The sequence below is a fragment of the Bubalus kerabau genome, chromosome 19, assembly GCF_029407905.1.
Source record: "Bubalus kerabau isolate K-KA32 ecotype Philippines breed swamp buffalo chromosome 19, PCC_UOA_SB_1v2, whole genome shotgun sequence".
Classification (NCBI taxonomy): domain Eukaryota; kingdom Metazoa; phylum Chordata; class Mammalia; order Artiodactyla; family Bovidae; genus Bubalus; species Bubalus kerabau.
This window is the reverse complement of record NC_073642.1, coordinates 60648027-60662172: the sequence shown is the minus strand read 5'-3', so window position 1 is coordinate 60662172 and position 14146 is coordinate 60648027. Positions and strand designations below refer to the sequence as shown.

Sequence of the window (14146 nt, the reverse complement as noted above, 5' to 3'; positions counted from 1 at the left end):
ATAATATTTCCCCAGTAGCTGCCTGACCACCCACACTTCTGCTCCCCACCTGTAGAATGGGCTCCACTCAGCCCAGGAGGTTTCTCAAAGCTCCAGGGCAAAAACTCTCTACATCATGGATGAAGCATTGTAAATCATTTGCCCGTTGTTTTGACTATTGGTGCATTTTCGGCAGAGCTCATAAAGTGAAGTGTTATTTTTGGAAAAAAAGGAAAACTGTTCCCAAAACTTGAGTTCCCCGAACTCCTAAATTAATGCCTGATGTGTGTCAGGGTAACTGGAAATTCCTCCTGGTGGACAGAGCTTAGCCAGGACGTATTTCTTTCTTTCTTCCCTTTTATAAATTAAAAAAATAAATACAGAAAAGCATGGAGGGTAATAGAGCAAATGCTCATGCACCAACTCAACCCTCAAACAAATCTCTGTTAGCCTTGATCACATCCAGAATTTTCTCTCCGGCCACGCTTCTGCCCCTGTTTCAGGGCAGGTGGGTAGCACCCACTCTGAAGATAAATCAGACAGTACTTGAAACTGAAGCCTAACACACAGGGCAAAATTCACAGCCGTGTTTCCAACCTTGAGACTTTCAAGAACAACCTTTCATGTAAAGGAAACCGAGGAACTCCTTGGGGAAGTGGGCTTAGCTGCAATTTGAAGGCTGTCAGAAATATTTACGGACTCTCTGGCTTCTGGAAAAAATCCTTAATTTACCGAAGGAGTTAGATCATGAAGAAACCCCTGGGGGTGCTGTTTACTTGGCCATACCAATCTCATGAAGCCCACAGAACGTCTGGAACCCCGAGGAGTGTTTTCACTGGAGTGGGTTCAATTTCTCCTCCTGCCATCACGCGGATGGCTGCCAGCCAAGGCCCCGCTTGCCGCTGCTGGGCTGGGGGCTCTTACAGACAGTTAGTGGGAATGACCCTCCTGGTTCAGCTCCAAGGCATGGCTTGGCCACAGCTGGGGCTGGTAACTGGAAATGCTGTGAGTCCATCTATCAGGGGCTGTTTTTGTTCGGGTCTTGTGCCGTTTCTGCCCCGCGTTAGCAGGAATAACGTTCCCCTATGAGTCTTGGTAACCTGATGCCCTGGTGCTCCGTGTGGAATGTTCCTGAGGAGCAGCGGGGAGTTTGCAAAGAAATAATTTGCCTCTGGGTTCAAAGTCACACTTGCCCTTGAAGCAGAACCCTCTTCTGTGCACCTGCGGGTGGAATTCCCGTTTTGACTACCTAGGGGTGTGGGTGGGGGGCTTGCATAAGAGGCCAGGAAATGCCACCTTCCTGAATAGAAAAAGAAAACACAGGCCCTCCGAGGCTTTCACGGGGTGGGAGTTCCCCGAGGAAAGGGTGCCCAGGCCACAGCTCCGAGAGTTCCCTGGCTCTCTGGCTGGTGATAGCAGCCACCCCCTGCCCCCACCCCATTAATCCCATCTCCAGTGGGAACCCCCCTCCTTCCTTGTACCCAAAAGCGGAGAGAGTGAGTACCCAGCTGAAATGTTATAATGCTTCCAAAGATTCCAGTACCAAAAAGTAAATAGAATCCATGCTGGTTGTTGCTGTTGTTTAGTTGCTAAGTTGTGTCCAACACTCCATGACCCCGTGGACTGATGCCCGCCAGACTCCTCTGTCCATGGGATTTCCCAGGCAAGAATACTGGAGTGGGTTGCCATTTCCTCCTCCAGGGATCTTCCCAACCCGGGGATTGAACCTGCGTCTCTTGCATTGCAGGTGGATTCTTTACCACTAAGTCACCAGGGGAGCTCCATTCATGCTAGTGGGGCGGGACGGAGGTGGTAATTAAAAATGCAGGTTCCTGGCCCTTGGCCCCCAAGATTCAGTAAGTCCTAACCATCCTGCATTAAAATTTTTATCAAGTTTGTTTAGTCAACAGAAGCCTTTCTGTAAGCATAGAGTTCTTACCTGGAACTCTAAATAAAAGCCAATAAGAGCGGATGGCAGAGAAATGTAGTGGATTAGTCTCCTTTTGGAACCCCCTCCCCCCAGTAGGGGTCCCTGAAGCTGGTGTGCTGAAGCCTAGGGTGCGGGGAGCATGGTTTGCATAGCCCTGTGCTGGGACAGCTGACCAACAGGTTCCTGCTGGCCCCACGGACTCCAGGCCACACCTAGCCAAGCTCTGGGTGGACAGGACGCGGTGTCCCTCAGACCTCCCCAGGTCAGAGAGGAAAGCAGTGAGCTTCTGGCTTTTTCCACCCGGAGCCTCCTCGGGGGCTCCCCAGCACAACCCCTGCCTATGCAGCGCCATCTCCAGGGAGAGAGGGTTACTACCTCCTCGGATGCCCGTAGGCAGCGCTGGATGTTGTAGGTTTTTTCTTCAGATCACTGATCGGCTACTTTCTTTTCCCCTCTTCCGCAGTGCAACCCACCTCTAGAAGTTAAAGATTTATTCGTCGATATACAAGATGGCAAAATCCTAATGGCTTTGTTAGAAGTCCTGTCTGGGCGGAATCTGGTACGTATGTTCCAGAAGGGTTGGGAAGAGGTAAAAATTAAAGGAAAACACTGCCCGTAGTTCTTTTCCATACCGTTCTCTATGTCTGTACATATATCTGGCCATCCATAAGTTCCTATGACGGGAAACTTGGGAGGGCAGCATTCCTTTTTCAGTGACTAAGACTGATAGAATCATGTATAACTAAGCAAATATACCTTAGCAAGTAAATAAACGTCCCATGTTTTCTGTGAGTCCAAAGCTGAAGATTTTAACTGGATCAAGAGTGTTTAGCTGGCCAGACATTCAGTTAATGAGAATGAGAGCTAAGATTCAGGAATACGGATGAGCAAGACATCTTATCAACCAGATTCTATAAATTCACCCCGCGACTAAAGCTAGATACACAGAATTCTAGAACCTTCTTGTGAATATGGCTGAAACTGAATTGAACCAGCTGGTCTTGAGGTTCATTCCAATTTGGATCTTTGCCAAAGCGCTCCACGTTGCCTTGTCTGATGTGTGCAAGTCAGTCCTCTCGCCTCGATTCACCGTGCAGTGTTAACAGCTTCGGCACTGTTGGCATTTTGTTTTGTTTTATTTTTTATCCATTTATTTAGTTGACTGCACTGAGTCCTCGTTGCTGCACGCAGGCTTTCTCTAGTTGCGGTGCTCAGGCTTCTGATTGCGGTGGCTTCTTCTACTGTGGAGCACAGGCTCTAGGGCACATGGGCTTCAGTAGTTCCAGCTCATGGGTTCTAGAGCACGGGCACAGTGGCTGTGGGGCATGGACTTAGTTGCTCCGAGGCATGTGGAATCCTCCCGGACCAGGGATTGAAACTGTGTCCCCTGCATTGGCTGACCTGGTCATTGCCGGATGTGTGACAGCATCCTTGCTCTCTATCCACTGGATACCAGTAGCACCGCCGGTGTGACAACCAAAAATGTCCCCAGGCACTGCCAGATATTCCTTTTTTGCGGAGCGGGGGGGTGGGGGGGGGGCGGTTGGCGTTCCAATGATCTGGCTAGTGTACCAGAGGTGTCAATCTTGAGAAACGGGCTCTAGAGTCCAGTGTTTGATTGGCCTACGTGACCCAGTGTGGCTGATATGAAGGTGTCTCTGTAGGGCCCCAGCGCTACCAAACCACAGCTCAGCCCATGCAGACCTCTCTGGGTTTGCTCTTAACTCTGGGTTTAAAGTCAAGAGCTCCGACTTCAGTGCTCAGCTCTAAGGCAGCTGGAGTCTTACACAACCCCTCACCTCTTTCTTGCCTTTCTTTTCCCAGTAGCCACCCCCAAGGGGGCTGTAGCAAGTGACATGAATGAATTCTCATGAAGGGCAGACCCACTGTGGTAGAAAGAGTACTTGGTTTCTTGACAGAACTCACTGTGGGCTGGCAGCGTAGTCCTCAAAAGGCTTCCTGAAAAAGCATATTCAAGTCCTTGGTTCTGTGTTGCCAGCAGCCCAGGCTCCCACTTTGTTGCCTGGGCACTGACTGGGAGCCGCTATAGCCTCGGTGGGAAGGGAGGCTGTGTTGGGAGTGTTTGATCCGGGAGTCCAGCCCAGAACAGCCAAGACCTCACCGGTGAGATCACCTGGCAGTTCATACCGTGTGCAAGGGATACCCACTGGCTTTCCTGTTAGTGTGAAGCACTCACCCAAAGGGGCAGGGGTGGGCTTCCGTTTCAGGACGAGTTTCCTCTGCCGGTGCTCCTAGCGTGTGCCGCAAGCATTGTCAGAGTTTTTGCTTCTGCAAGCTCCTTTCTCTTTTCCTCTTTGGGTTTCTCTGTGTCTGTCTCTTTCTTGGTGTCTCTGTCTCTCTGTATTTCTCTCTCTGTCTCCATCTTTCTCTCCCTCTGTCTCTCTGACATGGGACACATGTCCACCAAGCCCTTGGCCAGAAAACAGAAACATCTGTGGCCGCCAGGGAGGGTTTGCCGGATGATTTAGCAGCTGCGGGTGACGCTCCCGGCTGGCGCTCTCTGCCTTGACAAACAGCATCAGCGCAGAGAGGAGAGCATGTCACCGATGGTCTCTGGGGGAGGGAGGGCTATCAAAAGCCAGGAGCTGGGTCAGAGAGGGAAATTTGACAAATCTGCCCCCTGTTTAACCCCCGGGTTCCCCTCCCTCACCAACTCAAGTGAGTTTGGTCCCAGAAACCATAAATAAGGTGACCCTTGGGGACCCCTGAGACTACGGTTGTGTGTCCAGGGCCCCTGCATGGGTTTGGATGTGGTCCACGCGGGCTCTGCTGTGAGCCCCGTCCTTCTCTTGAGATTCATGTGAAAAAGGTAAAGAAAAAGGCAAGCGCGTCCAATGGCACCGCTGGGACCCGAGTGCCTGTCTGGGCTTAACTGCTTGTGTTGTTCTGCTTTGTGTTACAGCTGCACGAGTACAAATCCTCATCCCATCGTATTTTTCGGTTAAACAACATAGCGAAAGCACTTAAGTTTTTGGAAGATAGCAATGTAAGTATCTGAAACACATCTTGTTCACAGAGCCTTCCCTGAGACAAAAAAGACATGATTTGAAGTCTAGTGCTGGTCACAAGAGACGCGGGCAAAGGGGTCCCTGCTAAGACAGTCAGATGGAACAAGCTGAAATGTTAAAGGAGCTCCATCAGTTGAGATACAGCTAATCCATCAGGCGGGATGCAGTCCCTGATTCCCTGCCCACCCGCCCCTCCAGCTCCATCAGGATGAAAACTGTGGATGTCTGGGCGTGGGAAGGGCGGAAATGCTGAGTGGCTCTCAGATGTTCAGAATTTAGTTGACATTTTCCTTTTCACTTTGGGGCATAAGAGTACAGTGAAAAGCCAGTGCTCTGTGACTCCTAGAGGGGTGGGATGGGGCGGGAGGTGGGGGCGTGGTTCAAGAGGGAAGGAGCATGTGTATACCTATGGCGGATTCAGGTTGATGTATGGCAGAAACCATCACGATATGGTAAAGCAATTACCCTCTAATTTTAAAAAGAGTACAGTGAGCATGTCAAGGTGTAAAACTTGATCTTAGCACTCAGACTATGGCAGAAGCAAGGAAGAGAAGGGGGCTGACTGAGCCAGAGGAAAATCACGTAATTCTGTCCTCTTTGATAGAACTTTCCAGACTTAAATTAGCCCTTTTTGTGTGTTTTGAACTCTGCTTCGTGTCCTTCAAAAATGGGAGGGAATGGCCCCAGAGAGCTAAAATTTCCGAAGTTCCCCTTTCATTAAGTTTCATCAGTTACTCTGGGTGAAAAGCCCTCAGCTCGCCTGACACGTCGGCATGTACAGTAGAACGTCATCACAAAGTGCTATTCGTTTGGCGCTCCTGGGTCATAAGGGGATCTAATCTGGGCTGATTTAAGCAGCAAAGGAATGTATTGAAAGCATGCCAAGAAGTCACAGGATGACTTCAAAGCCCAGGGAATCAGGGATGGAGCCCAAGACTGCTAAATGCCAGGACCACTGCAGAGCCCCGCCCCCTCTGAACGCAAGGACCCACGTGGGCACGGCTGCCACTACCCTCTCTCTCTGGCCCCACTCCCTCAGCCCCTGGAAGGAACTCTCAGCATCACTCATTCAAGTTGAAAGGCCTGGGCTGATAAGCCTGCATCCTCGCCCATGTCCTGGCTGCCAAGTGCAAAGAAAAGCGCTTTTGGCTTTTTGAAGAGGGAGGTGGGCTCTGCTTCCCATATTGTGGGGAAAGACCCGACCTAGGAGGCGGTTCAGATGGTGGTGACCAAAGGGCAGGGCCCAGTTCACAGCACCATCATTCATAATAGCCCAAAGGTGGGAGCAACCCGGATGCCCATCCACAGACAAAGGGATGAATCAAGTATGGTCTGCCTGTGCAGTGGAATATTATTCCACCATGAGAAAGAATGGAGTGTTGATACAAGCCTCAGTGTGGATGAAACTTGAAAACATTATGAAAGATGCCAGACCAAAAGGACCACTTCTTCTAAAACATTCCTGTGATACGTCCGGCACAGGGAAATCTCTCAAGTCGGAAGACAGATGAGTGTTTGCTCAAGGTTGAGAGGAACTGGGAGATTAGATAGGTGACAGTTAAAAGGTACAAGATTTCTTTTTGAGGTGATGAAAATGCACTAAAATTATGGTAACGCTAAAAAACCATGGAATTGTGCGCTTTAAATGGGTGAATTGGTTCAGTTCAGTTTAGTCGCTCAGTTATGTCCAGCTCTTTGCGACCCCATGGACTGCAGCATGCCAGGCTTCCCTATCCATCACCAACTCCAACTTCCCTGTCAGAGTTGGACCATAAAGAAAGCTGAGCACCAAAGAATTGATGCTTTTGAACTGTGGTGTTGGAGAAGACTCTTGAGAGTCCTTGGACTGCAAGGAGATCAAACCAGTCAATCTTAAAGGAAATCAGCCCTGAATATTCATTGGAAGGACTGATGCTGAAGCTGAAGCTTCAATACTTGGGCCACCTGATGTGAAGAACTGACTCATTGGAAAAGATCCTGATGCTGGGCAAGATTGTAGGCAGGAAGAGAAGGGGATGACAGAGGATGAGATGGTTGGATGGTATTATTGACTCAATGGACATAATTTTGAGCAAGCTCCGGGAGGTGGTGATGGACAGGGAAACCTGGCGTGCTGCAGTCCATGGGGTCACAAAGAGTCAGACACAGTTGAACAACTGAACTGAACTGTCTTAGCCATCATGGCCAGATCGTTGATGTCAGTAATCTGTGTCTGTCCAAAGACATGTTAAATCTGGAAGTTTGGTGGTGTTAGTGTAGCATGCAGACAGACCCTGGGCATGTGCCATCTGTTCTTGGAAAAGATGTCTCTCTTACTAGCTGTGTGTTCTGGGCACTTTCCATTGACCTCTCTGGAATTTCTTCACCTGAAATACAGAGATAATAGAAGAATCTGTGTTGTGAGGTTGTTGTGAAAATAAACAGAGCTAATACTCTGAGAATAGTGTCTGATAATAGGAAGTACTGTGTACTGTTTATTAGACACATTTATGTACGCTTTTGCATGTTGGGGTCCCCGAGAGGTGGCCTGTGGCATCACCAAACAGCACAGGTGAGAAAGAGAAACAGGCCCACAAGGGCATCAGGAAATGATGTGTTGCAACCTACTTGGACCCCATCTTTAAGCTCATACATTGCTTCTCTCCAGGTAAAGCTGGTTAGCATTGATGCAGCAGAAATAGCAGATGGCAACCCCTCTTTGGTTCTTGGGCTGATTTGGAACATAATCCTCTTCTTCCAGGTAAAATCACTTTTTTCCCATAACATACATCAGTCATCTCTGCCAATACAGGAGTGGGGCCCGGATCGTGGGAGACAGTCAGATTTCGTTTCTGACAGATTTTGCCTTTTCTCTTTCCTAGAAAAGAACCAGAGGAATCTTGGTTGCTAAAGATTTTGAGTCCCTGTGATTCTAAAAGTGATGTGAGCTCTGTTCTTCTCTTGGGACTTGAAGAGTTAAATATTTACTTGGAAAAGTAGTTTTCTTCTAAAGGGTTCCAAGAGCCAGGGAAATACTTCCAGCCAAAAATTGAACTAGGTAGAGTTACTCTCCTAACATGACAAGTGTTCATAAGAGACGGTTAGAAAGCCTCTACAAAGACAGCTCTAGGAAGAGGCATGTGTAACAGGGAGGCCTTGCAGCCTTCACAGCCTCAGCATCTGTCTGAAAATGCAGATTTTATAGAAGAAAGACAGGGTCTGGGGCTGGAATGTAAAGGGGTTACTTCGAGTTGTGCTCAAGTTCTTTCCCTGAATAGGAGGGAGTAAGCTGACAGTTCATCTTCTAAAATCCCCCTCTTTTGAAAGAGAAAATTATGGCTCACTATTTAATGGCCCTCCCAAGAGTAAAAATGATGTACACAGAGGTGGAGCCAGGTCAGGAGGCCCTCAAGAGCAGCTTCTGCCCAGAGCTAGACAGACTCCAGGAAGAGATGATTCTCCCTGCTAAGCATCCTTGCATGCAGCACAAGCCACACGGAACAGCCTGGCCATCATGAGTACTGACACACGACCCTCAGGAAGGAGTAATCAGTTCTGCGTGAGCTGATCCCTCCAGCCGGGGTCCAAGAGAGCCCATGCTGGGTCTGCCTCCTGGGTCTGAAACGTCATTTCCCTTCCAGATTAAAGAACTCACGGGCAACCTCAGCAGAAACTCTCCATCCTCCAGCCTGTCACCCGGCTCGGGGGGCACAGACTCAGACTCCTCCTTCCCACCCACACCCACTGCAGAGAGGAGCGTGGCAATCTCGGTGAAAGACCAGAGGAAAGCCATCAGGACGCTGTTGGCCTGGGTGCAGAGGAAAACGAGGAAGTAAGCCCCATGCCCTGCTCCCCAGCACCCCACGCTGCTACCAGGCAGAGGGAGGAGGGCAGAGGAAGGGGGCATCACCGTGTATTCAGTTCTGTGTCCATTATGTGCCTGGCGCTTCACGTAAACTCTCAGAACAGGGAATTCTGTCCTTTCTGTGTCTGCACACAAAACTGTATTTGCCCAGTGTTTGGTTTGCAGAAATCTGATGAGAGAATTTGGATAGAAATCCAAGGGGCCTTCACCACTTTAAATCCCTAAGTGGGGTTGGTCCTTGGATCCTAGTAACATGGACATGTTTATTATTATGGGTTTCCCAGGTGGTGCTAGTGGTAAAGAACCCACCTTTCAGTGCAGAAGACCATAAGAGATGCCGGTTCGATCCCTGGCTCAGGAAGATCCCTTGGAGGAGGGCATGGCAACCCACTCCAGTGCATAGAGAATCCCACAGACAGAGGAGCCTGGCGGGCTACAGTTCATGGGGTCACAAAGAGTTGGACACGACTGAAGCAACTTAGCATGCTTATTATTAAGCTTCTGGGTATCTTTCAGGGTCTGTACCTACTTAAAAGCAAGTAGCAATCAAGGCTGCAACCTATCAGAGTCAGGTCTGGCCCTCCCGACACTGAGACAGGTGAACTGGAACCAAATCCCTGGACTTGTGTTTAATCCCTGCCAGATTGGGAAGACATGGTACATCAGTTTCCTCTCTAAGCTGCACCTATAAGATGGTGACTTACTACTCACCCCCTTATGGGATAGTTAGGGTTAAATGAAATAAACTCTGTGAAAGCAGAGTACCAGCACTTCATAAGCACTTAGCACCAGATCCCATCTTCCCAGTATATGGAAATAAAAGGTGGCAGGAAAAATAAAAGATGGGAGGGAAGTTAGATCTTGGGGGTTTTGATTAAGGGGTTGAACATGATAGAGTTGATTAATGTGAACAACCATTAAATGTTGTTTTAAAATAAATCAAAAGTGAGCTCATTGCCAGGAGTTAGGGTGACTGTAACGGAGAGGAAGGGTATTTCAGGGGAGACAGTCTGTATGACCACTGTGGTAGCGGTCACAGGAATGGGTGCTTGAGACAGAGTGTCCTGGCGCTTCTGCCACACCTGTGACAGTGAAACCAAAGAAACACTAGCACGTGGCTTATAGCCCTGGCTCGTCTGTGGCTCGTGGCCCTGGACCCACATCCGTGCCTGGTTCTGATGACACTCGCCTGTAACTTAAGACCCTGTGTTGAGGGAAGCAGATGATGTGTACCAAGGGCTCTTTGTACTGCTTTTGCAACTTCTTATGACTCTCCATACATATCTAAATAAAAAGATATTTGTGTTTTTTTTTAAGAGTGTTCAGTGACCCCAGTAGGGAAATTGGCAGCAGGAAGAGGGGCTCTCGAGGGATGGAGTCTAAAGGAAATTAATACAGGATGACCTCTCCTTGTCATTTTTAAAGTTGTAATTTTATTTCTACTAATCATGACATTAGCTAGCACTTACTGAGTGGCTTCTGTGGGGCACCTACATCACACATGGTCCACGTGGTATGGCCGCTCTGGGGGCGGGTTCAACCTAATCCTTCCCCATGACAGCTCTGTTTTATACGTTTGAGTCTAAGAAGGTATGTGATCTGCCCAAGGCCACAGCGCTGGAAGCACAGGGGCAGCCGAGGTGTGAACATGAACTTTCTGGCTCTATTTTATGACAAACACACCCGTGTTTGCTGCATTTCAAAGATCACTGATAAACGGAATCATGTGTTAGACGAAGGATTTATGTATCTGGGAGGGGAACTCAAGTTCCTGTTATGTCTCCTTGTGCGACATAACCTTCCTGTTTGGTTTGTCCGGAAATGGAAACACAGATGGGTCAGTGCGGCTGTCCTGATACTCAGGGCCCAGGGCATCTAGTCCTCGCCAGGTCAGCAGCTCCCAGCCCCACTTGGAGGCCAGCGAGGCATCCCTGAGTCTGATTACCCACCTGCCCTGTGGCTGCTGCTTTCCCTTCAGGTATGGCGTGGCGGTGCAGGACTTTGCAGGCAGCTGGCGGAGCGGGCTGGCTTTCCTGGCTGTGATCAAGGCCATCGACCCCAGCCTGGTGGACATGAAGCAGGCGCTGGAAGACTCCATGCGGGAGAATCTGGAGAAGGCTTTCAGCATTGCTCACGATGCCCTTCACATCCCCAGGCTCCTGGAGCCAGAAGGTAGCCGTGGTCCTCTCTTTCCTCATAACTTATTTTTAACTTGTAACGCCTTCTGTCCACATGGAAATTCTGGAGAATACAGAAACATCTAACGAAGTCATTTTTATATCTCCTATATTCCTGCCACTGACATCATTTCCCCAATGTTTTTCCTTATATCTCAATACAATTTTTTAACATAATTGGGATTATTCAGTGTATGTATGACTTTGTCTCTTCCTTTTTTGTTTTTTTTTTAAGGCTTTTAGAACTTTTCTTTTATTGTGAAATATAACACACATGTAGAAAAATGCATAAAACAAACATGCATTTTTGTGATTCTCTGATAATCACATGTGAACATCTGTGTAGCTACCAACCAAGTTCACAGCCTGCAGCCCCCTGTGCTTCTTTCCATTGCTACCTATTTTGCTGTTTAATTGTCAAGACGTCTCATATCATTTTGATTTTTTTATGTTCCACCTCTACTACTTTCTTTTGTATTAAACAAGCATTTCTACTTTTTTTTTTTTTTAAAGTTTTTTTTAAAAAAAACCTTTATTTTGTACTGGTTAGCAAATAATTAACCAGTACAAAATAAAGGTTTTTTTAAAAAAACTTTTTTTTTAAAAAAACTTTTTTTTTTTTAAAAGTAGAAATGCTTGTTTAATACAAAAGAAAGTAGTAGAGGTGGAACATAAAAAAATCAAAATGATATGAGACGTCTTGACAATTAAACAGCAAAATGGGTAGCAATGGGAAGAAGCACAGGGGACTGCAGGCTGTGAACTTGGTTGGTAGCTACGCAGATCACTTTCACTTTCCACTTTCATGCATTGGAGAAGGAAATGGCACCCCACTCCAGTGTTCTTGCCTGGAGAATCCCAGGGACGGGGGAGCCTGGTAGGCTGCCGTCTATGGGGTCGCACAGGGTCGGACACGACTGAAGCGACTTAGCAGCAGCAGCAGCAAATAATTAACAAATAATATTGTGATAGTTTCAGCTGCACACAGTAAAGGGACTCAGCCATATATATACATGTATCCATTCTCCCCCAAACTCCCCTCCCATCCAGGGTACCACATAACATGTATCTTCCTTTTTTTAACCTAAACATTATAATTGTGATGTAAATATTTTGCATGCTGCTAGGATGTCTTCAGTATGTTTTTATTGGCTGCATAATGGTCCATCTAGTGGGCATACCAAAGTGTACTTAACTCTTTAGCACTGGTAGATGTTCAGGTTGTTTTGGAATGGTCTTGTATGCTGCTAAGTCGCTTCAGTCGTGTCCGACTCTGTGCGACACCATGGACGGCAGCCCACCAGGCCCCGCCGTCCCTGGGATTCTCCAGGCAAGAGCACTGGAGTGGGTTGCCATTTCCTCCTCCAATGCATGAAAGTGAAAAGTGAAAGTGAAGTAGCTCAGTTGTGTCCAGCTCTTAGCGACCCCATGGACTGCAGCCCACCAGGCTCCTCTGTCCATGGGATTTTCCAGGCAAGAGTACTGGAGTGGGGTGCCTTCTCTGTAGTCTTGTATTTAATGCTGCAGTGAACATCTTATTAGATAAAGTTCAGTGTGCATCTCAGATTATTTCCTCCAGGACCACGTTTCATCTGTGGAATGATGCAGCTAGAAAGTACACACCTTTTTAAGGCACCTGGTTATCTCTATCAAATCATATTCCATGTGGGTCAGGCTTGCTTAGGATTTTCTCCAGCAGTGTGTAAGGGTCTCAGCTCAACAGACTCTCTGATGGGATGGGCCGTGAACTGGCCGCTCACAGGGAGGGACTTGGCCAGCAGGGAATAACAGAATCTTGGGTGCAAGGAGTCTTGGATTCCCCATCCCAGCTTCTCTGCTCATCAGCCAAGTGTGAGGCTTTACTACTCAAATCATCCCCCTTCACTTAAAGAGCTTAAATTTCCTGACGTGAAATAAAGAGAAAAAACCTCCCTGGTCTGTGGGATCCTTCACCATCAAGCATCCCAAGATCCCATGTGAAAACTCTGTTCTTGTTGTGGGAATGTGAACTGGTTCAGCTCTTATGGAAAACTTCATGGAGAGCCCTCAAAAAATAAAAAAAGACAATTGTGTGATCCAGCAAACTCTCTGTTGTTGTTCAGTCACTCAGTCATGTCTGACTCTTTGCAACCCCATTGACTGCAGCACGCCAGGCTTCCCTGTCCCTCGCTGTCTCCCAGAGTTTGCCCAAGTTCATATCCATTGAGTCATGAACATGACTATCCAACCATCTCTTCCTCTGTCACCCCCTTCTCCTCCTCCCCTCAATCTTCCCCAGCATCAGGGCCTTTTCCAGTGAGTAGGCTGTTTGCATCAGGTGGCCAAACTATTGGCAAACCTTCTACTGAACATATATTCAAAGGAAATTAAATTTAAAGGAAACAAGCTTGTGAATTCCCTGGTGGTCCAATGGTTAAGACTTGGTGCTTTCCCTGCTGTGGACAAGAGTTCAATCCCTGGTCAGGGAAATAAATCCCATAAGCTGCACAGTGCAGCAAAAAAGACCCCAGAAAACCCCCAAAACAAAAAAAATAAAACCAAAGGAAAGGAAATTGCAGTCTTGAAGAAATATCTGCACACTAGTGTTCATTGCAGCATTATTCACAGTAGCTAAAGCATAGTAACAACCTAAGTGTCCATCAGTGGATGAATAGATAAGGAAAATGCCATGGATATACAATGAGATATCACTCAGCCATGGAAAGAAGAAAATTCTGTCATTTGTAACAACACGAATGAACCTGGAGGACATTGTGCTGAAATAGGCCAATTACAGAAAAATACTACATGATCTCACTTATATGTGGAACCTAAAAAAGTCAAACTCATAGAACCAGAGAGTATGATGATGGTTACCAGGAGCTGGGGGTTGACAGTGGAAAAAGTAGAGAAATGTACAAACTCTCGTAAGTTCTGGAGAAGTCTAACATACAATATAGTAACTATAGTTAATAACACTGTATTGTCTACTAGAAATTTGCTAAAAGAGTAGATCTTAAGTTTTCTTAGCACATCAAAATAAAGTAACTGTGTGAGATGATGGATGTGTAAATTAACTTAATTGTGAGAGTCATTTCTCAATGTCTATGTATGTCAGACTATCATGTTGTATGCCTTAAATATATACAATTTTCATTTGTCAATTATACCTTGATAAAGCTGGAAAAAATTTAAAAATTTTTAAAAA

At 47.2% G+C, this 14146-nt stretch overlaps 1 protein-coding gene across 1 annotated transcript in view; it reads left to right on the top strand.

Moving 5' to 3' along the window:
- Nucleotides 1–14146, top strand: part of CLMN (calmin) — a 121717-nt gene that overhangs the window by 78955 nt on the left and 28616 nt on the right. The window contains exons 3-7 of the mRNA XM_055555806.1: nucleotides 2373–2468; nucleotides 4833–4916; nucleotides 7586–7678; nucleotides 8559–8749; nucleotides 10761–10954. Of these exons, the coding sequence (XP_055411781.1) occupies nucleotides 2373–2468; nucleotides 4833–4916; nucleotides 7586–7678; nucleotides 8559–8749; nucleotides 10761–10954 (658 nt within the window). The remainder of the gene's footprint in view (nucleotides 1–2372; nucleotides 2469–4832; nucleotides 4917–7585; nucleotides 7679–8558; nucleotides 8750–10760; nucleotides 10955–14146) is intronic.